Here is a 26,273-nt window from a genome sequence, read left to right as displayed (position 1 = left end):
ACTTTTACTATTTACTGTGGCACCTCTACCCACTGGCAGACTAGTGTGTTGAAACTCAAGATATCTGGACATCCCAGAGTTTGTTCATTAAGGCCAGTGAGTACATACTCTTCGTCCTCACTTACCTGGAACCTGATTGTGGTTTCTCTGCAGAGCTTCTGCCTTGTTTATGTGTAGGTCACACCACTTCTGCCCTCCTCCTCTGCCTTTTGAGAGACAGTATAGTACAGTGGTTAAGAAGAGAGACACTAGGGGCCCCTGGGTAGCTCAGTCAGTTAAGCTTTTGACTCTCTTTTTTTTTTTTTAAGTTTTTTTTTTTTGAACAGAGAGACCGATCACAAGTAGGCAGAGAGGCAGGCAGAGAAAGAGGAGGAAGCAGGCTCCCAGCTGAGCAGAAAGTCCGGTGAGGGGCTCAATCCCAGGACCCTGGGATCATGACCTGAGCCGAAGGCAGAGGCTTAACCCATTGAGCCACCCAGGCGCCCCTCTGCTTCCTTTGTAAAGTTTCTGGATCATAGGTCTGTGAGGATAAAATCAATTAATATATATGAAATGCTTAGAATGGTGCCTGGTGCATAGTAAGTGCTAAGCAAGTGTTCTCTACTTTTAAAAAAGATTTTATTTATTTATTTGAAAGAGGGAGAGAGAGGGAGAGGGCACATGTGTGCAAGTTGAGGGGGTCCGAGGGAGGAAGATAGGCAGACTCCCCACGCTCAGCGCTGAGCACGAGCCCACCTGGGGCTCAATCCCACATTCCTGGGATCATGAGCTGAGCCTAAATAGAGAGTCACCCACGTGCCCCTAATTGTTGTTTTTGATTGGTGTCCTGAGTGTATAAGTCAGGATTCCTACTAGCCTCTGTTCTAGTATTCTGCATGAGTGCTGTTAATTTTCATGTATGTATGAATGTGCTGGCTTTTAAAAAAATTTTTTATTTTTATTTTTAATTTTTTAAAAAAGATTTTATTTATTTATTTGACAGATCACAAGGAGGCAGAGAGGCAGGTGGGGGGTGGGGGAAGCAGGCTCCCTGCTGAGCAGAGAGCCTGATGCGGGGCTCGATCCCAGGACCCTGGGATCATGACCAGAGCCAAAGGCAGAGGCTTTAACCCACTGAGCCATCCAGGCGCCCCAATTTTTTATTTTTAAAAAATTTTTAATTTTTTAATTAACATATAATGTATTATTAGCCCCAGGGGTACAGGTCTGTGAGTCGCCAGGTTTACTTCATAGCGCTCACCATAGCACATACCTTCCCCAGTGTCCATAACCCAACCACCCTCTCCCTACCCCTCTCCCCCGTGGCTTTTTCTTTTAGATTGAGGAATAGCTTATGTAATGTAAAGTGTACAACTTGATGAATTTTTTTTTTTACTCATTTGTGTGTAGATCTACTGCAATCAATGTACAGGATGTTTTCAGTATCTAAGAAGCCTTCCTGTGTTCCTTCCCACTCATCTCCCCACAGGGTAACCAGTATTCCAACCTCTATCACCATAGATTAATTTTGCTGTCTTTGAACTACATATAATTGGAATCATTTGTTTATACTTTTTTCTTTCAGAGGTTTTTATTCAACATCTATGAAATTTATTAATTTTTTTTAGTAAGTTCTTTTAAATTTCTGGGTAAAAAAGCTCATTCTGGGTAATACTTTATTATATGAATATGTTATCTTCCTACTCTGCTAATGGACATTTGAATTCTCTTTATGTAAGAAAAAAAACTCACACAAACATGAAATGCCCACTTTAAAAAATTTTATGAGGGCGCCTGGGTGGCTCAGTGGGTTAAGCCTCTGCCTTCGGCTCAGGTCATGATCTCAGGGTCCTGGGATGGAGTCCCGCCTCGGGCTCTCTGCTCAGCAGGGAGCCTGCTTCCCTTCCTCTCTCTCTGCCTGCCTCTCTACCTACTTGTGATCTCTCTCTGTCAAATAGATAAATAAAATCTTAAAAAAAAATTTTTATGACATTTCAGAAAAGGAATGTTCATACTGTAGGCACTCTGGCATTTACGTTTCTTGAACATGCCAAGTATGTTCAAATCTTGAAGCCTTTGCATTTGCTATTCCCTCTATCTGAAACACCTTTCCTGAGACTTTCACATGGCTCTTTCCTTTCTTTTATTCTGATCTGCTCACCTATCCCTTATCTTAATGGCATACTCTAATCTCCTAGTCTATTGTAGTCCCCCTAGATAGTTTGTCTTCAAGGTACTTGTCACTGGCTCAACTTGTTTGTTGTCTTTCCCCCCTCTAGAATGAAAAACTCTGTGAATGCAGAAATCTTATCCGTCTTGTTCATTGCTGTATCCCTAGCCCTTAGCACCGAACAGGTGCTCAGTAAGTACCTAGGGAGTGAATGTATCCCTGATCTATGCATGATTTCTTCTAGGTCATGGGCACACTTGTTTTTACTCATTTTCTTTTTTTTTTCTTTTCTTCTCATTTTTCTTATGTATTAGGTGGAATGTTTTAGGATGTTTATTTCAGCATCTACCTATAGTGTTTTGGAGCCTCTCTGACAGTGAAGAGAGGGTGATAACTTGATAACAGTCCATTATCAGTATGAACCTAGAGCCATTAAACACAGGCCATTAAATTTGGAAGCCTACGGAAAGCTATTCCATGGCTTTTTTATTCCCTGGTTTCTTGAGATATAATTGATAGAACTTCGATATATAAATTCAAGGTATAAAATGTGATGCTCTGATACACATGAAATGATTACCATGATAAGGTTCGTTAACACATTCATCCATCACCTCACGTAAGTGTATTCATGTTGTTCCGAATGGCAGGATTTCCTTCCTTTTTGTGGCTAAATAATATTCCATTGCATGTGTCTGCCACATTTTCCTTATCCATTCATCCATTGATAGACACTTAGGTCGTTGCCAAATCTTGGCTATTGTGAATAGTGCTGCAGTGAACATCAGGCTGCAGATATGTCTTCAAGACAGTGATTTCATTTCCTTTGGATATATACACAGAGGTGGGACTGCTGGATCATATCATAGTTTTATTTTTAATATTTTGAGGAACCTCTATACCGTTTTCTGTAGTGACTGAACCAATTTACATTCCCAGCAGTGCACAGAGTCTCCCTTTTCTGTATATCCTTACCACTGGTTCCCTGGCAAGTTGAAGCCCAGGGAAGGAAAGAAAACTAAAGTTTGTATATGAGTGTATAAGAATTGGGACTAAAACCCAAGTTGTTTTGTTTTTAGATTTATCATTGACATACATCAGTGTATAAGGTATATAGGATGATGGTTTTATTTACATATATTGTGAATTGATTACCTCAGTTGGTTTTTTTTTTTTTAATATTTTATTTATTTATTTGACAGAGAGAGAGAGATCACAAATAGGCAGAGAGACAGACAGAGAGAGATGAGGAGAAGCAGGCTCCCTGCTGAGCAGAGAGCCCAATGCGGGGCTCGATCCCAGGCCCCTGGGATCATGACCTGAGCCGAAGGCAGAGGCTTAACCCACTGAGCCACCCAGGCGTCCCATCCCTCAGTTGGTTTTGTTAATATCTATCATCTCATATAGATAAAATACCAAGACTTTTGGTAGATTAACTATTAGCTCTAGAAATTAGAGTGAATTTCTATTAAATTAATTTTATTTATTTATTTATTTGAGAGAGAGAGAGCACGAGAGGAGAGAGGTCAGTGGGAGAAGCAGACTCCCTGCCGAGCAGGAAGCCCGATGTGGGACTCGATCCCAGGACTCCAGGATCATGACCTGAGCCGAAGGCAGTCGCTTAACCAACTGAGCCACCCAGGCGCCCCTAAATTAATTTTCTGATACTAGAGTTGGCATGTATTGTGTTGTGTTCAAGAAGACAATAAATGAATAGCTAAATATAACTAGCATTTCTTGCATATTAGACATTGGAAGTGTTTGGCTTTAGGTTTTAAAATCTTGGAGCACCTCGGTGGTTCAGTCAGTTAAGCATCCATCTTTGGCTCAGGTCATGGTCCCAGGGCCCCACTGCACACTCCCAGCTCAGCCTGCTTCTCCCTCTCCCTCTGCGTGCTGTCTCCCCACTCCCTACCGTGCTCTCTCTCTCTCTCTTTTTTTTTTTTTAAAGATTTTATTTATTTATTTGTCAGAGAGAGAGTGAATGAGAGTGAGCACAGGCAGACAGAGTGGAAGGAAGAGTCAGAGGGAGAAGCAGGCTCCCTGCGGAGCAAGGAGCCCGATGTGGGACTTGATCCCAGGACGCTGGGATCATGACCTGAGCCAAAGGCAGCCACTTAACCAACTGAGCCACCCAGGCATCCCCTCTCTCTCTTAAATAAATAAGATCTTAAAAAAAAATCTCAATATTTGGTTATTTTATCCTGAAGGGATATGAAGTGATGTGGATTTACGACATTTGTGGCTGGATTGCCTAAAGATATTCTTAAAAAGTTGTGTGACTTGAGTCTTTCAGAGAGAAGTTGTGCAGCAGGTCATGGGACCAGCAGTCTCTGAGGTTTAGGAATAAAAGACTTCATTGATTTACCATTGGGTTGGGAGGATTTGAAACCATTCCTAAGTTGGATGGTAGTTGAAATTAGTATTGGTATGTTGCCTGATTCTCTTTTATACTTTGCCTATTAAATCTTATTTCTGAGAAACTGTGTTAAAGTCTAAGATGACATTTCTGTGGGATTACTGTGGCTTGCTCTATTTGCTTCTTTGCCAGAAGGATTTAAAATCCCGGATCACAGAAGTCATAGTGTAGTCATAGAATGCTTCTTTTCCTTTCTCATGGTACCATAACATTTTCTTTGTGCTTTTACTCTGTTTCTCATGACTTGCCTTGTGCTGTGGGGTTATTATTTGTCTGTCTCTGCCAGTAGATTGTGAGAGGATCAGGTCTGTCGTTTCCTCTTTGTAACCCCATAGTGCCTAAACCACTGCTTTACAACTTCTAGGTGTTTCATATGTATTGATGGTATTTCAGTGATGCTGAGAGGATAATTCAATAGTATGTCTAGTTCAGTCTCCTTGTTTTATGTGTAAGGAAACTAGGAAGCAGTGACTTACTCAGTGTCCTGTATTCTAGTCTCATCTGCTGGTTGGTTGGTTTATTATGCCTTGCTGCTCCTTAGCTGCTCCTCATTTTCTTCAAAGAGGAGTGTTGTGAAAGAGGAGAAAAACCCTGGAGGACATAGATTACACTGTCGTTACTGACGTGCTCTACCAGTCAGATATTTTACTTCTAAATTTAAGAGCAGAGGCTGAATTTCTGAAGTCCCCCCAAAACTTTTAGGGGTTCTGCATTTAGTCCACCATCCTCCCAACACTTTTCTGTGTTCCACGAGTAGAAGTGCTGGCAGGAGGAAGAGACTATGTTGTTAGTTTCCAGTCACATTTCAGACATGCTTGGGTGGTAAATTCCAGTTGCCTCTGATGATGACAGAGAGTAATGAGATGAGGCCTTTGGTTGAATTTCCCCCTGTTCCAAATGGAGGGAGAGTGATGAAAATAATTTAACTTCTTAGGAAACTTGGTACTTTGGATTGGAATTGTTTTTTTCCCCACTCTCCTATTCCCTTTTGCTTATTAGAAAGTATTGATTCTGAGATAGGGAAAGTGAGTTTATTAGATTTGGGATGGACATTGATTAGCTGTAACCCAATTATAAATCCTCAGAGGGGCCTGTTTGTAAACAGGTGCTTTTCACATCCAGGAACTCAGAGTTCCTGCTATTCTTGCTAATCAACTGGTTGAAGCTGAACACATGAAAGATCTATATCCACTAAACTTAGAATTGCATTGCATTTGATTTATTTTAATGGGTCCTGTTGATTTCCAATTTATTTTCCCCCCATAAGGACATCTTCCTCTTGACAGCCTATTTAAAAAACACAGGAATGTTTTGAACGGAGGCTGTATTTCATGCTTTAAGGCAAAACCTTGATCAATATAGTATAAATTGCCCCAAAGCATCTTCTCTTTCTCTTTTTTGTTCTTCTTGTTATTTTTTTCCTTCAGTTTTCTCTGGACCATAATGGAATTTGAGGACTCAGTGAGGCCTTGATAGAGACAGATCTTAATAAAATTTTAGGTCACATTTAGGACTTTTCAGGTCCTACCCCCCTTATTTCAAAATCAGTCAGTGATGAGCATACGCTGAGCCTATACCCTGAGCCAAGTGCTTATAGAAAAAGAATAAGATGTAGTCCCTGTGCTAAAGATGCTTCATATCTAGTTGGAGAAATTTTCTGTGATTTGTATTTTTTTGTGCTCAAAGGTAAATCTCATTTTTGGCTATATATATTAAAGAAAGACAGTGTCTGAGATATAATTTTTTACACTATTTTTTTTTTAAGATTTTATTTATTTATTTGACAGAAAGAGATCACAAGTAGACAGAGAAGCAGGCAGAGAGAGAGAGGGAAGCAGGCTCCCTGCTGAGCAGAGAGCCGGATGTGGGACTCAATCCCAGGACCCTGGGATCATGACCTGAGCCAAAGGCAGCGGCTTAACCCACTGAGCCACCCAGGCACCCAATCTTTTACACTGTTAGATGCATCTCTTCCTTAAATAAAATTTTAATTTTGATTTGAAAGATAGCACATATTTTCCAAAAGTCATTGAACAAAATTAATTTTATTCTGTTGCTTTGGATTTTTCTGGAAGTAAAAATCAGGCTCCTTGCTACTGTGCATACTTGCCGTTGGGTGAGATTAAGTTTCACAACTAGAGCCTAGAATTTAAGAGAGATGGGAATTTTGTCAACAGTAGAAAGAATCTGGGAAGTGAGGGGAAATGTGTAAATCCAAAGTGGAGACCTGTGGGATTTCAAGTTCTCAGTTGTAAAAAATTGAAATTCCTTGAAACAAGTTGGGAAATTTGGGCATGATTCATGGAATTGCTTTCATATAGAATTGAAAAATACACTGAGGTTTAATCTGCAATACTGTTATAAATATATATAATTAGATCTGAAAAAAGTATATTGTTATATTGGGTTATTTTGAAATCAGATTTAATTTTTGTTCTTATAACTGCTATTTTCTGCCTTGGGTCTCTTTCCAGAGGAATTTCTGAAGACAGTCAAGTGCAGTGTGATTTATGAGGCAGTGAAGGCCAAGTACTTTGCAGTGATGAGGGCCTTCTTACTTTGGGGAAATCAATGGAGCACATCAGTCTGCAGCACACTTCCTGCCTTAATGGTCCTAAGCTCAATCAATACTTGAAATTTAACTTCACCATCAGTCTGTGGGCAGTGTGTGCTTTGCAGCCTTCCTTCCATCAACCTCAAATATATAGCCAGATCTATTATAGATGGAGCTAGTTACACTTTCCTTCTTGGTTTTGGATCTGCTGTAAGCCTTGTCTACTGGCATGTTTTAAAGATGTAAAATGTGTTTTGCTGTAGGCCAAGTAATGATTTAAGCCTTGAAATTACCTGGTCAGGGATGGGGTGTTGGACAGATGCACAAGATGTATTACATGGTTGTTTATCATTTTTCTCCTTCCTAAAAAATTTCCCATTGAGAGCTTTTCGACAGACTATCCAGCATCTTGGAGAGCATTTATAGCACTGATTGTGGCTTTCTTTTCACAGATTCTTTAACCATGGCACAGGTGGAGAAACGAGGAGGTTTGCTCCGGAAATCTTCAGCCTCCAAAAAGCCACTGAAGGAAAAAGTGGTGCTGATGTATGATGAGATCTTTATGGTAAGGCCTGGAGCTCTGACAATTCTGCACAGCTTGACTCCTTAGCTTCTTGTTCCAAAATGAGAAATAAGCTCATCCTCGCCTGCTAAATTTCAGTTCTTCAGAGGTAGAAAGAGAGAACAAGGGTGAGAGTGAGTGTGAGCTCTCTTATGATAGAAATTATGATCATGTATTAATAATTATAGATTGTTCTTTTTTTGTTGTTGTTTAAGATTATGTTTATTTTTTTGACAGAGAGAAAGAGATTACAAGTAGGCAGAGCAGCAGGCAGAGGCGGGGTTGCCGGGGAAGCAGGCTCCCTGCTGAGCAGAGTGCTCAATCCCAGGACCCTGAGATCATGACCCAGGCCAAAGGCAGAGGCTTAACCCACTGAGCCAGCTGGGTGCCCCTAGATTGTTGTTCTTATAGATTGTTGCCATGAGCTCAGTAAAACAATTGAAAGAGGGAGGAAAGATTGGAAAGCTTTTGTTTCTGAGTATCTTTAAGAAAGACTTGTCTTCTGTATGATCTAACATAAGGACTCTTCTATCTTAGATGTTCCTTGAAGTTCCTTTTGGCCCTAGAATTCTGTGATTCAAATATTTTTAAAAGATGAAGTATTATATTCCATCTCAAGTTGTTAGTGGACAGAACAATTGCTTAGTCTATCATATTCTCCAATTATATAAGATAATTGACAAGTTATTAGTAATTAATTATTAGATTGGATTGAGGCTTTCTTTGGGTCTTCATAACTTCTGATTGACCATGGTCCAAGCCTTTGTTGTGAAATCTACCCTTTCAGGGAGGGTTAGAGTAATTATATACCTTATAGGGGTACTTACCTTCTGAAATTCTGATCATAACTAGTGTATGTAAAACGGAATAATACTTATAAAAAAGTTACCATGTTTTGAATTTCTACTATGTGCCTGACATCTAAGTGCATCAGTAAGTACATTAATTCTGACAAGAATGCTGCAAGAGCGCCATGTTTTCACATGTGCCATGTAAAGAGCATTTTATAGATGAGTAAACTGGGGATCGTAGCTGGAAGCTGATGGAGTCATGGTTTGAACCTTAGTGTTTGACTCAAGGCCCCTTACTTGTTCAGCTTTGCCACATGGCCCAGAATAAAGAATGCAATCAAGTAAAACCTTTAACTCTTGGAAAGCTTTAGAGATAGAGTTTGATATGCAAAAAATTAATACAGAATTGCACAGGTCATTACAGGTGGTTATAGAGAGAAAATGAATGGGTACTTAGATCCTGTTAGGGCTCTTTCTATGTTAAGTAAGGTTGGTATGCATGGGACTATTGATTGAGTGAGCTTTGAGGATGGGAAGTGCCAACCCATGAGTAGTCTGAGTTTCATATATACATAACAACCTGACATAGAAATGTGAGAATCAAGGTGTGCCTGCATGGTACAGTCGGCCAGGGGTCCAACTCTTGGTTTTGGCTTGGGGTTGTGAGATTAAGCCCCGCGTTGGGCTCCGCGTTCAGCCTGGAGTCTGCTTAAGACTCTTGTCTCCCTCTGCTTCTTCCCACTGTGCTCTCTCTCAAATTAATAAATTAAAAAAAAAAAAAGTGTGAGAGTCAAAGTGTGAGTGTGACCCCTCCTAGGAGAAAGAGGTAAAAAAAAATCACTGAAGGAGCATCTTTCGAGAAGGCCAGAAATGTTGCTTCTCTGTGTCATTCTCAGATAAAAATCCTGAAGAGATTCCTAGTATAGTATTTTCTTACTAGATCAAGAGTTCTTAACTAATGAAGATATTAGTTCTTGGTAGTACTTTTATTTATTGTTTATTTTGGTAGTAATTTTAAAAGGTCAACTTAAAGGTGATAGTGGGTGATTGACCTACTGGTTTTATGTCATTAGCCTTCCTCTAAAGTAGGATTTCTTGTTTTATTTTGCTCCTTAAACAGAAGCCTTTGACTCTTTAGAATTTCTGTTTGAAAATTATTGCTGAGAAGATTTGTATCTTAGCACTATAATTTTGTTAACCTTTTGGACTGATTCGAATTAAGGAAAGAATATTAAAAGCTCTGTGCAGAGAACTAAAGGCATACAGGAGGCCGAGTAGCAGTAGTCAACACAGGATGTTGTAAACCATGGCAGTATTGATAATGTGGTCTAGGTTTTGGCTCCTGTACTGGTGTAAATAACTTTGTGGATCCTCTTTCCTAAAAGAAGGATACTTTTTTTTTTTTTTTTAAGATTTTATTTATTTATTTGATAGAGAGGGAGAGAGTATAAGTTGGGGGAGGGGCAGAGGGAGAAGCAAGCAGGAGCCTGACACAATGGGAGCTCAATCCCAGGACCCTAGGATCATGACCTGAGCTGAAGGCAGACACTTAACTGACTGAGCTACCCAGGTGTCCCAGCTAAAAGGAGGATACTCATAACATCTACCATACCTGGCTGTCTGGGCCATTGTATTTCATGTATGTGAAAGGGCTTTGAAGACCCTACAGAGAGTGATGGGGACATGTCATAATGTGACTATCTTATTCAGATGGTTTTGTTCACTTCTTGCTAGAAGATAAAGATTTGAGGGAGATTCTTTGAGCCATTATTTAACGTTTGGCACAGGGAATATATATCTATGCACAGTGTCTTCCATTTTGGAGAAAAAAGCCTCTGAAACTGTTGTACCCTATTATAACAGTATAGAATGACCAAGCATTTTGAAAGTTAATTTTGAAAGGTAATGTTGATGTATAAGTGACCCTTTCAGATGTATTCTTTTTTTTTTTTTTAAGATTTATTTATTTACTTGAGGGAGATAGAGAGCGCACTTGTGTGAGCTGGGGTGGAGCAGAGGGAGAGGGAAAGAAAATCCCAAGCAGACTCCACCCAGTGTGAAACCTGAGATAGGGCTCTATCCTACTACTCTGAGATCATGACCTGAGCTGAAACTGAGAGTTGGACGCTCAAGTGGCTGAACCACCCAGGCGCCCCTTTCAGATGTATTCTTAATGCTTCAGTGTTAGCTGGCAATATTGAACCTGCTTGTTTTCTCGTTTCAGACAGAAGATCCGAGTAAGTGCAGTCCTCGATTTTGGGAGGAGCTCTTCCTTATGAAGGTAAACTTGATGGTATCTCTGGATTTTCTTGGTAACTGAAGTTGCTTTCTCATATGTTCTAGGTGCTACACTAAAAATGCACTCACATTAAATACAGTTCAATAAAAATGTTACTAAAAATAACACCCTTACCCTTTCCTTGGTAGGTGAATTTGGATTACCTAGAAGGCAAGCTGGAATCTCTTGATGGTGAGGAGTTAATGAAGATCAAGGATAATATTAATTGCTTATTTCAACACTGCATCCAGGCTCTCGGAGAGGAACATCCAATTCGAGTTGTCAATGCATTGCAGGTACAAGGTTGGGAGACTAGGGATGTTTTTTTAATAGGGGAAAGGAATTGTAACACGTGTGTTGGGACCTGAGGAACCTTAAGTTGCCCTTAGGTATCAAGTTTTTTTTGTTTGTTTTGTTTTGTTTTCCTTTCAGTCATAAACATCTATGCCATGTTTGTTTAGCCGTCTTACTGGTTAAACAAATTGACAGTTATACTAGTAATCTTTTCCATTTATATAATTTTATCTAATGCCAGGGCAGCTTGACAGAAATCTTATGATTATTTGAGGAAAGGAAGTGATAGAGGGGAAGCTATGAGTCATGGATGGTCTACAGCAAAAATCAGAAGAGATTCTTAATATAGTATTTTCTTACTAGATCAGGAGTTCTTAATCTGAGGTTTCAAGGAGTCCTTGACTCGCAGAAGTTATATGTAATATTTTATGTGTGTGGGTACATTTTTTCTGAAAAGAGAGCTTTCATCAGATTTTCACATTAAGAATCGTTGTTCTTATGCTAAGTGGCATGGTCACTGAATAATTATTTCTCGAATGACAGTTATGTGCCAAACATTGGGTTGATGGGGATACATTATAGGGTTCTTGAAAGCAAAGACTTTGGTAGTTTCTTCCTAGCATGTAGGACAGTGTCTGGTAAATACTCAGCATTTTAGAAGCAAATTTTTAATGAAGGAATGATGAGCAAAATTTCTGAAGTTTATAGAATAGTAGGTCCAGTGTAGCCTAGATCAGGCTGAGTAGCTAGGTCAGTGATTGGCAAGCTTAGAATATGAAGAATCCATGACAACATAAAAGATTTTAGTGGAACTTTTGATACATTGGGTTTAAATTTCTAACTTACGAATTGGGTAAATCACTTCACAAGCCCCAGTTTTCTCATCAGTAGATTGTAGAAATTATCTATTGAACTGATGTCCCAGAAGGAAGGACTTTGCATTTTGGGCATCTCAGTTGTAGGGGCTCACTGAAAGCTGAAATGAAAGTTGGAAATTATGCTTCCTATAATTGCAGTGACTCACTGTGTGGGCATGAATGGTAAACTGTTTTTAATTCATTGGAAATAAACTGGCATTAAGTCACTTGGTGACCCATAAAAATACAGTACATTGTTGTAATGGCTTGCATTATTATAATGAGGCTTAAGCTTTAACAAGGTTTCAGACACTATTCTTGGAGTATTAACAAAGTTCCAGGGACTATTCCAGGTGCTTTACGGTGTTAATTCACGTAGTTTTTACAACATCCCTATTAGATGGTTGCTGTTATTGTCATTCCCATTTTATAGATGAAAAAACTGAGGCACGAAAAGTTAACTAATTTGTCTGGGATCACACAGCTAGTCAGTAGTGGATGGGGAGTATAAAGAATTTTAGTTTTGAAGCAATTGGTCGTTATATGGAAATAACTTTTGTAGTTATTAAAAAATACTAAAAATTATCAATTATTATGTAAATACTAGAATTAATGTTAAATAAAGGAAAGCTCCACCAATCACATGACTCAAACTCAAGAACTGTTTTTATTTTTGAATTCACCTTCCAATCTCTGTTTGCAATGCAGTTTTTGAAAAGAGGATGAGGCCAAAAAAACAGCAAAAAAAGAGGATGATAGCAGTTTCAATTGCTATTCCTTTTTTCATTTTTGGATTTTGCACATAGTAAGACTCAGACAGTTTTGGAGCTGAGAGTGACAGAGCAATTGAATGTCAGCTGTGTAAGGAGGAGGTTCTGAGGTTGCAGTTTGAGGTAGCAGATCCAGTGCCCTTCATGTTTTAAGACTTCTCTCTACAAAAGAATTCTTTCTCTAATCTCTGCAGACCTTGTGTGCACTCATTCGAGGAGTCCATCAAAAGAATAAATCTACCTCTGGGTTTGACATTATCAACATGCTGATGGGCTTTGACAAGGCAGAGTTGTGCATGAAGGTGAGGCATAAGTTGCAGATGTGCCTGTGGATGGCTGCTTCTGACAGCTGTTCATGGATACCATCTGCAGACAGTTACTGTACTAGATGATTTGCATTCAGGTAGATACAAATGGTCGAATTTGTTCTTGAATTTGTATATTTTTGTTTTACAGATATGGTTTGTCTGAATAAGAAGAGTTGAAATTCAAATGTAGATTGAAATATCCTTCCCCTGCAGGATAAAGACTGAGTGGTTTATTTTTTGATTTAAAGCATGTGCTCATACATTTTTTTAAAAAATATAACCTTTAATTGCAGGGGTTCCTGGGTGGCTCAGTTACTAAGCATCTGCCTTCGGCTCAGGACATGATTTCAGGGTCCTGGGATCGAGCCCCACATCAGGCTCCATGCTTGGTGGGAAACCTGCTTCTCCCTCTCCAACTCCACCTGCTTGTGTACCCTCTCTCACTGGGTCTCTCTCTGTCAAATAAATAAATAAAATCTTAAAAACAAACAAAAATAAATATAACCCTTAATTGCAAATGGATATATAATATTTTGTACATTTATTTGCAAACAAGATCTCTTTGCTTACTTATTTTTTTAAAATATTTTATGTGTTTATTTGGCAGAGAGATAGAGCACAAGTAGGCAGAGCATCAGGCAGAGGGAGAGGGAGAAGCAGGCTCTCTGCTGAGGAAGGAGCCCAACATGAGGCTCCATTCCAGAACCCCGGGATCATGACCCAGGCTGAAGGTAGCTGCTCAACTGATGGAGCCACCCAGCGCCCCATGCTCATATATTCTTAAAAACATTTAGGAACTCAAATAAAATATAACAAGGGAAATATAATATACAAGGGTACCTTTAGTTCTAAACTTAAGTTTTCTTACTTAACACAGTGACTTTATCCGAATTTTTATTTCTGTTGTTTGACACTTTAAAAAAAAAGCTTTATTGATACATAATTCACACCTACAGTTCACCCTTTTAAAGTGTAATAATTCAGTGGGTTTCTTTTGTGTGTGGTTTTTTGTTTTGTTTTTTTTAGAGTTTATACTTACGTAATCTGTATACCCAGTGTGGGTCTTGAGCTCACAATCCAAAGATCAAGAGTCACATGCTCTACCAACTGAACTAGCCAGGTGCCCCTCATTCAGTGGCTTTTAGTATCTCCACAGGGTTGTACAACCATCACCTCTGTTAATTTTGGAACGTTTTTATCACTCCAAAAAGAAAACATGTACCCATTAGCAGTCATTCTCCATCCCCCTTCTCTCCAGCCCCTGTCAACTATTAATCTACTTTATGTCTCTCTTGGTTTACCTATTCTGGACATCTCACAGATGTGGAATTATATGTGGTCTTCTGCATCTGGCTTCTTGCATGTGGCTAATGTTTTCAAGTTTAATCCACGTTGTAGCCTGTATCAGTACTTCATTCCCTTTCTTGGCTGATGAATATTTCATTGTATGAATGTACTGCATCATTTTATTCATTCATCAGTTGATAGACATATGGGATATTTTAACATTTTGGCTCTCATGAATAAGGCTGCTGTGAACATTTGTGAACAAGTTTTTGTGTGGATGTAGGTGTTCGGCTGTCTTGGGGATATACCTAGGAGGAGAATTGCTGGGTCATATGGCAACTCTACATTTAATATTTCAAGGAACTTTCAAACTGTTTTCCAAAGTTGCTATACCATTTTACATTTCCATCAGCAATGTATAAGGGTTCTGATTTTTCCGCATCCTCGTCAACAATTGTTTTTTATCTTTCTTTTATATATAATTCTGGAGAAAAGTCTCTTCAAATCCTTTGCCCATTTGTCTTTTTAATGCTGAGTTGTAAGAGTTCTTTATATATTTTGGATATAAGTCCCTTATCAGCTATCTGATTTATAGTGTTTGACACTATCTTGAATGGAGGTTGTTTATAATATGAACTTCAAAGAATTAGTTTTCTATCACTCATTAAATTTAAAATAATCTATTTGACAAAGAATCCTTGTAGGGATTAGGTTATTTTTCAAAAACGTTGTGAATATACAATTATAAATACACAAAGACTTAGTACTCAAAGTTAGTTTTTAATTCTCTCCTATACAGCTCATATTTATATGGTGGTGAAATCCCAGATCTCTCTCATTCTCATGATTCTCACTATTGCCTGTATGCTGCTTATTACTAAGTCTGTTTTTTGCTTTAACATCCTGTCATGAATCTCGGAGTTGTATACTCTATAAGCAGTTGCTGATTATACCCATTCACACATCCCTAAAGTATCTCTTGCTTTATATCTACAAAATGTTTTCCCTTCATCAATTTTTTTTTCATTCATTCCCAGCTTGATGGCCTCACCTGTTGTCTCAGTCACCCAAGCCAAAAACTTGGGAGTCATTCTTGACTCTTCCCTTCATCTTTCATATCCAGACGATCACCAAGATCAGCTAATTTTGCCTTAGTTCATATTTCTCATACCTTTCTTTTCTTTTTGTCCCCTACTGCCAATGTCCCCATTGTCTCTCACCTGAACTAGCAGTGATGCCTTCTTTCATTCTTTTGACCAGCATTGGTTGGCTCTGATGTGCCAGGCACTGGGGATACAAAGGGAAAAAAGACATGGCAACTTGCTCAGAAAATTGACAGATTAGTCCTCATTTGTCACCCTCCCTCCAGGCTTACTATTTTTAAATCTGTCATCCACACTGATACCACAGTGATATATCTTACACTCAGATCTTTCTTGCTTAAAACTCTACATTAATTTCCCATCACAAACAGGATTAAGGCCAAACTCCCTACCTACCCTTATAGAGCTTTCATGATCTGCTTCCTATTTATTTCTCCCATTTCCACTCACCACTGCACCTCATCTCTCACCACTGTGCCTCATTCTGTACTTCCGTAATTTGGAAGTTGGAAGTTGTATTCCAGCTTCATACCCAGGGCCATTTCATTTCTCATGTGTCTTTGATCATGATACTTCCTGTCTAGAATTCTTTTCTTCTTCAAATTTAATTAATTCCTACTGATTTTTCAAAATCTAACCCACCCCTGAGGAATCCTGGAATAGGTGACTTCTGAGCTAATTCCCCTTCTCCATGTATATTTCTGTCATAGTAACCATTAAATTAAAACTGTTTGCTTAGGGGCGCCTGGGTGGCTCAGTGGGTTAAGCCTCTGCCTTCGGCTCAGGTCCTGATCTTGGGGCTCTTGGGATTGAGTCCGTCCGGGCTCTCTGCTCAGCGGGGAGCCTGCTTCGCACTCTCTCTGCCTGCCTCTCTCCTTACTTGTGATCTCTGTCAAATAAATAAATAAAATCTTTAAAAAAAAAACCTGTTTGCTTAGTAAGACTGATGAATCACTGGCCTCTACCTCTGAAACTAACAGTACATTCTGTTAATTAATTGAATTTAATAAATTTATTAATTTTATAAACTCAATAATTTATTTAATAAATTCAATGAATTTAAATAAAAAATTTTTAAAAAGGAAAAAATAAAACTGTGTGCTTTTGCTTATTTTTGTCCTCTAGTAGACTAAAGATGCTTTGAGAGCAAGGGTCATTATCTTTTTTTTTCCTTGAGTTCTTTGAAAGCACAGTATTTACCATATAGTAGACCCTCACTGTATATTTGTTGAAGTAGTTTATTTTGAACCTTCACTTGAGCTTCCAGCATGCTAAATCCTATTCTTCATTCATGCTCCTTCATTCATTGTCAAATATTTCTTTTCTTGTTTCTTCTACTGTAGTGTGTGAGGGTTTCATCTTTTGAACGGATTGGGTCTATAGCTGATTGTTAGTACAAGTAGTATACTCCAATCATGTTGTCTAGTAGAATCAGCCAGAGTGGACATGGCTAGCTTTGTTGGGTAGTGTAGATGGCCAGTGATCGCCTGTAGCGATATTGTCTTTGTTGTTTGTTCAGTGTGCCTTCATCAGATGATATACTTTATCTACGGTGATTTAACCATTATTAATCTTTAACCACTTACTTTTCTTAATTTAATTAATTTTAATTAGTTTATTGTTTTTAATCTGTTATTTAACCACTATCACTAGCCTTTTAACAATTTACTTCATTCTAATCTAAAGGTTTATTTAAGGATGACAGGCTGCAAAGACTTACTTGGTAAAGTAGTGAAATCTTTATTGTTCTGTGCAGTTGTTCTAAAGCATTTTTCCCCAAATAGCTACACCTTGAAGTCTTCCTTTTCTTTGTCTAATCTTACAAGGCCTAGGCCCGAGGGAATGGTATGGTTGCTTCATTGTCATGTGACAGTGACCCTGTGTAACATAACCCAGAGTTGGACAAAGACACAGTAGAGATGTTATTTGGTATGTTTTAATACTTAATGGATCTCTTTCTCAGAATTTGATGGAGAGTTTGGATTCATTGCTTTGTGCCGAAGGTTCTGAAAGTCTGAAGAGTTTATGTCTAAAACTTCTCCTTTGCTTAGTGACTGTAAGTGACCCATCTATATGTTTCTCTGTCAAGGGTATTATCAACAGCAGGGGCAAACTTATTTGAATATTTGAGCCTAAAGTTAGAAAGGAAAAGAGAAAAGAAAGAAATCTCTGCTCGGGCATCCCATCACTCCACTGCAGGTGAATGTGTAGAAGGAAGTGAGTTGAATGGGCTTTCACTTCCTAGAAGCTGCTCTTTGGAACAACTGCTGGCATTTTTAGCCTGCAGGGCCCGCGATATTTATCACTTAAGCAGTACCACTCCTAGAGATTTCTTGTCTTCCGGATGGTTAGATTTGCCCTTCTCACCAGGTCTTACCTGGAAACAGTTTTTGTGATTCTCTTTATTTGTTCTGATTTTGATAATAACGGGGAGCTGGCCTGTATCTCCTAGTGGGAGGAGGGCAGGGTGTTGTTCATTTACTTCAGGCAGTTGTCTTTCCCTGCCGTCACTCAAAGACTGCTCGATCGGAAACTTCTTCCTTTGCATTTGAGAAATGTAAAGAAACTGTTAAGTAAATGCTTACGTGAGGGTGTCAGGGAAACAATGGGAAGTCCAGAGATTTGGAAAGTTTTAATTTGCTAATTTCTTACCTTCTAGTGTCTGCTTACTCAGGCTCTGGTAGCTTCAGGGGAGCTTATTAAAAGACTACTAAGTGTTTAGTAGAATGTTTTAACATTTTTGATTATCTTAGATGGTAGGGGAGGAGATACACTTGAGATACCAGAGTGCCTCAGTATAGACTTTAAAAAGCCTTTTGTTGTATTCAGGTGACAGACAACATCAGCCAGAACACTATCCTAGAGTATGTCATGATCAATAGCATATTTGAAGCAATTTTACAGGTAGGTCAATTCCCCTGTCACCTCTCTCTCTTTTGGGTAAACCACCTCCTCAAATCTTCTCTGTCTGCATTCCTAGGAACTAGGAACTGGTACTCATTCACTTCTTGTTTTTGTTACAGATACTGTCTCATCCCCCAAGTCGCAGGGAGCATGGGTATGATGCTGTTGTCCTCTTGGCTTTGTTGGTGAACTATAGAAAATATGAGGTAAGTGGGCCCCTTAATGGACAGTTATGATCTTTCTATAATCTTCCTAAATGTGGCCACTCCTAGGGGATTTTGTTACTTTAATGTCAAAGACATGTTCTTGGTATATGGTATATAGATTAATTTTGATTTATCAAATTCTAAAACTTCTTTATTAAATGCATGGGGCAGAGGATGTAGCCATTTAAAGGAATCCCATGGTGCAACTTCTAATAAAGTGAGTAACCATCCCTTAATGTAGTGGTTCTCAAACCTAGCTTATTAGAATCACCTAGGAACTTTTCAAAAAGAAGAAATTTCTGGGCTTTACTTTGGACACACTGAATCTGAATCTCTTGGGGGTGGGAACTGGGAATCTGTTTGTATTTATTTATTTTTTTTCTTTTTGATTCCCCTGTTGAGTATGATGATTAGCCAGGATTGGGAACCAGTGATGTAATAACATCTGTTTTGAAAGATTGGACTTTGTTTATTGGATTTCCATAATGCGGTCCACTTGTGTAAGTACCGCTGTTGGTCAGGGAACTCTTTCTGATTTAAACAGAAAATTGAAGACCGAGCCTTATCCATGTCAGTTCTGGTGTTCTCTTTGTTCCCAAAATAACCAGGGAGAGATTTTTTTGAGATTAAAAACAGAACTCAGAGATTTATACTTGGTTTCGTGCCTCTACTTGATTCTTCTCAAAAGGCAGAATACACAGATAAGGAAGGAGGGCCCTCAGGGAAGACCAGAGGCCTCTTGGGGGATGGCTTTGGAGGAATAGGGAGCTTTTGGCACTGAATCCTAGACACTAGGAGTACTTTACTGAACCCAGAAGTCAGGATCTACATTGAGGCAACCTGACTTTCTTCACTGAGCAAGTAGCAGTGCTGTGAGAAGTGGGCCAGCTGGAGGGAGGCTTTTCATTTCTGATCTTTTGGATCTTCACTTAGAGATTTTTTTTTCTTTTTTAAAGATTTTTTTATATTTAAGTAATTTCTATACCCAGTATGTGGCTCAAACTCGCAAACCTAAGATCAAGAATCACATGCTCCACTGACTGAGCCAGCCAGGCGCCCGCACTTAGTGATTTTTGAGATGGTTCCTAGTCAGGTTGAGAGTGATGGGTAACACAAAATCAGGAGTCTGTTCTTATAAGGAGAATATGGAAGAAAGAGAGGCTGTGAGAAATACTTAAAAGAGGGCCTGGAATATGTGGAGCAGTGTTAATGTGTGTATAATTCCCAGAAGCTGATTGCTTTCATTGTCTTGGAAGAACTGACAAATGGTGTGTAGAACTACTAATAAATATGTAATTTATCACCAACACCTGTTCTACTGGTGATCTGGGGAGGCTGGCATGGTAGCCATTTTGATCTCTGTCATGTGTAATAGCCTCTGAGGCCCTATTACAACAGCAAGAAAAATAGATGAGGAAAAATGCTGAAGATAGTTAATGAAAGTTGAGTTATGTGTAATAGGAAAGCACCGTCATCAGTAATGAATATTTTCAGAACATTCTGCTGGTTGCAGGCCACTCTGAGGCAATGGCTTGGTTTCTCTAAATGTGAACTGAACCCTGGCACAGCCCAGCAGGCCCCTCTGAAATGTCAGCCTGAAAAATTGGACATGGCCAAGGAACTAGAGAAAATCATATTTCTGGAGCGAGGTATGCATCTCTAGTCTGTCAGAAGCCACAGAAGAATTAATATAGTAGGCAAGGGCAAGCTGGTGGGCATAATTTATCTGGGCTTTGCAGCTTTTGATATAAGTCACTCACTAGAAACCATTAAGGAAGCCTAGTGACCATGGAGTAAGAAGGTTTTTGACAGGAATATGAGGAATTCCAGATGAACATTGCAAAACCAAAAGCTGGTGAAATTTTATGCAAACTAGTATGACAGAGTGTGTGCTGGGTAGAACAGCATTCTGGCTCCCACTGCAATCCGTCCCATGACAGTTGGGGAAAGTTGTAACCTAGTAACGTGCAAAGGGCGCCAGAGAGGCAGGGTGCCTGCCTTCCCACCTAATCACAGGGAAGGCAAGGTCGTTGGACTTAAGGAATGAAAGTGATGGAAAAGATGTCACGTAGTAAATGTAAATGGTTCTTCTTCACCTCAAATAACGCATTCCATTTTCATTATTTTCTCTAAAGAGATAGAAGAGGCAAAAAAGAAAAAAAAAGCCAACAAGAAATAGTAGGTATGGTTTAGATCAAATAAAGGCAGAGCCCCATTAAAGTAATCTTGTGCAGGCTCACTGAGTTTGTAATTCTGTCTTTTGGGTGAAAAGTAGATTGCTTTCAGTTTAAAAATGTGACTGACCAGCACAATAGGTGTATAGTGTTAAAGGAAACTCAATATCTGGTAGAATAGAAATTTTCACAGTATTAAGATCCTGGCCTTCTCGGTGAACTCAGTCTCCTATGATGAATGACTTGGTCCCCAACTGCTATCCTAAACATGATGTTTCCAAGAAATTACAAAATTGTTTATTGTCCACTTGCAAATTGGTCTTTTTCTTTTTCTGTCCTTTTTTTTCCCCTAAAAAGCTTTCTTCGAATGTAATAAAAATGTTAAAGGAGAAAATATATAGGTACCAATCATTGAGTCCTTACCATCTGCCAGATACTATGCTGAGGATTTTACATGTCTAATGTCATTAATGTCTAATAACCCTGAGAAAGAAAATACCCACATTTTACAGATGAGGAAGTTGAGCTTAGGTTAATAAATGTGCCTTTCTTGTCACAATTAGTAAGGAGTTGGCACTCCTAGTAGAGGAGCTAGAACTCAAACCCCTGCTTTTTGCCCCCTTACCTTTTCTTCAACTGCTAATGCATAGGTTGTTCTTGTTAATCAGATGATCCTTATTATTAATTAAAACAGTGGACTTTTGGGAAGGTGAGGGATAAGAACTTTAAACAATTATGCCAAGAAATAGTGGCCTGCTCCTTCTATTGTTGTTCTCTTCATCATGGCATCTCTAGGTCAGCCTGCTGCAGATTTTCTTTTCTGAGGATCCACTTGCATAGGATCTTGTCTGACATCTGTGGCATCAGTAGGATTTGACTGCTGGTTATAGGAATCAGTGTGGAGAGCCTTCCTCTGTCAGGTCAAGTGACAAACAGAGTGGATTTTACCTTCTTGGGCTGTGTTGTAGAAAACCATGTATACATTTGGGCTGTTAAGAAAGCAAAGCTGTCTCTTTGTCTATTCCCAGTTGACATTCCAAAGATACCCTCAGAAACTTGATTAAATAAGGTCTAGGTGGGGGGTTTCCAAATCTCTCAGTAATGAGTTTTCTTGGTTGCTGTGAAAACTACCAATATTGTTCCTTGCTTCCCTTGGGTTAGAACTGGTGTCTGATCTAGATGAGGTCTTTCCTCACATCCCATGTATGGGATGTTTTCAAGATGAGTAGGTCATTGGTTCTCATCCCACTAGTAGGAGATGGCCCAACTGCTTAATGAGTTTAAATATATGTCCATTTCCATATGCAGCCCAGCTGAGATTGGGTCTAGAAAAACTCAAGAAATCTTCCAGTGCTATAAGTGATGGGACAGTCATTAAATCCCAGTGTTCTGACCAGATTGTAGTTTGGGTAATTACATCCTTTTTTTCAGTTCCCCTGCAGTGTTATTTGGGTATTGGATCCATAAATGGCCTCTCTGGCTGTTAAGCAGCTGCCACTTTCCACCCCCAAGGTGGCTTTGTTTTACGGGTGGGTGAATCAGTCCTTGCATATAGTTTGTGGAGTGGTAAGGGAGCCCTTGGGATGAGACTGTAAGTTAGCAACTTATAAATTTGTGCCTTATGGCAAAGAAGCTTTATGTTCCTCCCAAGATTGCTGTCCCTGTGGACTCAGATTATTGGCAGGATAGGACAAAGTGAGTTTTGTGGAGTGTTCACTTCTTAGAAATAAATAAGATGGAAAGATGGGAGAAGTAGAAGACACAGGTCTGGGCTGGTCCACCTGGAGAAAAATGCAAGTAGAACAGAATTGGAGTGTGTGTGTGTGTGTGTGTGTGTGTGTGTGTGTGTGTGTGTGTATTTAGTGATTGCTGTGCACGCTGAGAGATTTATTGGAAATGGGGGAGTTAGCTGGCAGGATGGGTTGACTGGGTATTAGGAGCATTTTGTTAAATAGCTAATGGGTTCTTAACTTAGTCACACTCACCTTGAGTCTCTTGTTTAACAGTCTGTGAATCCTTATATTGTGAAGCTGTCTATTGTGGATGATGAGGCTACACTCAATGTAAGTATATGGATCCTGTGTTATTGTTTTAATTACTTGCTTTTGGTGGTCTCACTTTCAGTGGATATTTAGAACAGAGAGCTGTTGTGTTAATTTCAACTGGCTATAAAGAGGGAATCGATACTTCATTTTAGAGCATCAGTGTGTCTTACTATATTTTATCTTCTCGTCATGGAAGGAAAGTTTGATATTTTATTGCAGAGCATTTTAACTGGTTTTCCAGCCACAAGCAGGTTCTTCCATTTAGCCCCATCATGATGATATGGTTGGTTCTGTTTCATGTTCTAGTGTGCTGAGGTTGGTGATCCTACAGAGTCAATAAACTACATTCCCAAGAGTAAGAAGGCTTAGATCATATATCAAATCAGCATAATGTACCCTTTAAATATCTTATAATTTTAATTTTGTATGTTATACCACAATAAAGCTGAAAATTAAAAAAGAAAGAAAAGAAAAGAAAACAAATCAAGACTTGGATGACTAACCTATGGGAGATCCCTTTTTGTAGAACTGGCCAGATGGCATTTACAGCTTGACATGGTAAAGCTGGAACATGGAAGATAATCTGTGTACCTGCTACATATGTCCTTGAAAGTTTGGGAAATAATACCTGTTCTCTGAGTAAGGGAGGAAGAAGATGATGAGGTGTCTGGCATCCTGCCCTCTTCATTCTTCTGATTTCCCTTATGGGGAAAAAAAAAACAACAGCCCATACACGATTCATCCTCGTGGCCTGAATTGATATTTGTGTCACGTTTATTAGCAGGTTCTAAAGGGAAAATTGATAAGTCACTTTTACACTTATTGGATGCTTCTTCCTGTTATCCTCCTGTTTTCCTGTGGCCTGAAAGAGTGGTTTGTCTCTCTGCACCTTCATTTAGTGTGAGACTCATTGTCACTCTTATTGTGACTGTTTTGGAGACATACCAGAGTTTTTTGTTTGAAGATTCTAACTTAGTCTTCTCTATTGAGGTAAAAATGATCCCAGTGAAATTGTCAGTGATCTGGGCTGAACCATTTCCCCCCACCCCACCCCTTATTACTCTCTTAAGTAAGATCTAGATAGTTAGATCAGGAAAATCTGGACTGTGGGGCTATAATTAGTGTTTTAATGTTTTTCTGGCCTGGCATTGCCACCAGCCCTTTATTTCATCTGTGCTATCTTTTTTTTCCCCCACCTAGGGAATGGGGCTTGTGATTGCTCAGGCTTTATCTGAGTACAACAGGTAAGTCCGCCATCACAGGGGAGAAAGGGTCTCCTTTTCATTTGAATTGGTTGAGTAGAAAACAGATTTGCTCCAGTGCTTGGGTGAACTTCCCTTACCTATCCTAGAAGAGTATTCTTAGGTTTAGCTTCTGGCAGATATATTTGCTATAGCTCAGCTTGATGGTCTTAGCAGGGGTTGTGTTTAATACCAGGGGAAAAGTCGCCACCAAATTAGTGTCCAGCTTTTCTTTAAGCAATTGGGCACATTCTTTTGAAACCTTTGATATTTTATTGCAGAGCATTTTAACTGGTTTTCCAGCCACAAGAAGGCTCTTCCATTTAGCGCCACGTATCCTACAAATACAATTTTCTATGTAAAAAAATTTGCAAAGCACCGCATTTTGTATACTTAAAAATAAGTAAAAAGAGAAAACGTACTGAATTAGCTCTAGTTTAATGGATGCTGCTTTTTCATCAGGAATCAACTGCAATTTCCCAGAGTCCTTGTCTTTTCTGGGGCTCTCTTCATTGACGCTTGCTTTCCCTCTTGCTCTGGATGAGGAAGGTGTCTGGTGTTCAGTGAATGGAAACCAGAAGTGTTCCCAATCCTGGCAAGGGCCAGACAGTATCTTGCTTGCTCCTCTTCAGACTTTGCTCACACACAATTAGATGTGGAATTTCAAATCTGCCCCATCTCCACAAATAGTTTAGTTCACAGATTTCCCTCCTCTTCCTTCAAAAACAAACAAGATTTTCACTCTTACAGCCTGAAAGTAATTTCACTGTTACACTTTTCAAGTAATAGTCTGTTTGGGAAATAACTGGATCAGCCATATGTTAGAGCAGTTTCACACGTTTGCAGCTTGCTTTCTGAGTCTCTCCCAGAGTAGCCAGGCATTTTGATACACGCTGCCTCAAGAGCAGATGCATGCCTTTTGGCTTGCAGGGGGAACTGCTATGGCTGGGTTGTCACAATGCTTTTGTTTTCTGGAGTCATTGAATTCTGTGAGTGCCCTGCCCTGATTACCTAGAATGCCAAGGACAAAGACATACCTAATAAGTAATACTAAAGTTGAATTTAGTTATTTTTGTTCAGGCAGTATAAAGACAAGGAAGAAGAACACCAGAGTGGTTTTTTCTCTGCTTTAACAAATATGGTAAGTCCGACTTGTTTTTTCTTTCCTGCTAGGAATTTAAGAGGTCTGTAGGGGTAGACAAATTTGGACTCAGAAGTTCAAATGTTTGAGATGATGGCATGATGAGGGGAGAGTGTTTCAGAGCAGATTTTTTGAGAGCTGTATCTCTTTTATTGATTTCCAAACCCAAGTAAGGTAGGAAAAGGAGAGCTGTGATTGCCCTGGGACTGATATTTTCAAATTAATTAATTCAGTTTTTTAAAGGCTAAAAAAGCATACATATTAAGTCAAACTTTTGCCTCCTGAAGAGCTAGCTGTGTTTGAGAACTGACCCTGCAGAGTATTGAATAGGAGAGTTTAGATCTGAGTGTAGCCCCGAGTGCTCTTTTGCTGTCTGCTATAGACACTTGATTCCTCAGAGCTGGTCCTAAAGTCAAGGGATTGATGGAAAAGATTTGAGCTACTCCTCTAAAGATTTAATGGACTGAGAGGTCCCTAGTTTAGGAAAGTTTGGTCCATTTGGTTAGACTTCTGAACAAGGTTTCTCAGCCTTGACACCATAGGCATTTTGGGCCAGATAACCAGGGACTAGTTTTTTTTTTTTTTTTAAGATTTTATTTATTTATTTGTCAGAGAGAGACACACAGAGAGAGGGAATACAAGCAGGGGCAGTGGGAGAAAGAGAAGTAGGCTTCCTACTGAGCAGGCAGCCTGATGCAGAGTGGCTCGATTCCAGGACCCTGAGATCAGACCTGAGCTGAAGGCAGACACTTAATGACTGAGCCCTCCAGGTGCCCCTCTAGGATTAATTTTTTAAGAGATAAATCTGGTTGGTCTTAGAATCTAGGCAGATTCAGAAAGTCTTTTTCCTTGGATATTACTATTCAAATAGTGACCTGTAGGGTAAGATAGTTTTTGAGTTCTTTGCAAAAAACAGTCATCCCTCTACTCCCGAAATGGGCATTTATTCTCCCCAAGGCCTATGTCTTCTTCCCTCCTTTCTCAGAGATTTCTCTGAGAAAAGAATCTGCTAAGCTCTTTTTTTTTTTTTTTTAAAGATTTTATTTATTTATTTGTAAGAGAGAGAGAGAGTGAGAGCAAGCACAGGCAGACAGAGTGGAAGGCAGAGTCAGAGGGAGAGCAGGCTCCCTGCAGAGCAAGGAACCCGATGTGGTACTCGATCCCAGGACGCTGGGATCATGACCTGAGCC

General features: G+C 39.3%; 1 protein-coding gene across 2 annotated transcripts in view; it reads left to right on the top strand.

Annotated features, from left to right (window-relative positions):
• ARMH3 (armadillo like helical domain containing 3) overlaps window positions 1-26,273 on the top strand; it is a 183,819-nt gene that overhangs the window by 6,241 nt on the left and 151,305 nt on the right. For both annotated transcript variants that reach the window (XM_059398411.1, XM_059398412.1), the window contains exons 2-11: window positions 7,575-7,687; window positions 10,700-10,756; window positions 10,903-11,049; window positions 12,869-12,976; window positions 17,336-17,428; window positions 18,202-18,276; window positions 18,396-18,482; window positions 22,663-22,719; window positions 23,902-23,945; window positions 25,023-25,083. In XM_059398411.1, coding sequence (XP_059254394.1) covers window positions 7,586-7,687; window positions 10,700-10,756; window positions 10,903-11,049; window positions 12,869-12,976; window positions 17,336-17,428; window positions 18,202-18,276; window positions 18,396-18,482; window positions 22,663-22,719; window positions 23,902-23,945; window positions 25,023-25,083 — 831 coding nt within the window. In that variant the 5' untranslated portion in view covers window positions 7,575-7,585. The remainder of the gene's footprint in view (window positions 1-7,574; window positions 7,688-10,699; window positions 10,757-10,902; window positions 11,050-12,868; window positions 12,977-17,335; window positions 17,429-18,201; window positions 18,277-18,395; window positions 18,483-22,662; window positions 22,720-23,901; window positions 23,946-25,022; window positions 25,084-26,273) is intronic.

The sequence above is a fragment of the Mustela nigripes genome, chromosome 4 (assembly GCF_022355385.1).
Source record: "Mustela nigripes isolate SB6536 chromosome 4, MUSNIG.SB6536, whole genome shotgun sequence".
In the NCBI taxonomy this organism is placed as follows: Eukaryota; Metazoa; Chordata; class Mammalia; order Carnivora; family Mustelidae; genus Mustela; species Mustela nigripes.
This window is presented reverse-complemented; position numbering and strand designations above follow the sequence as displayed.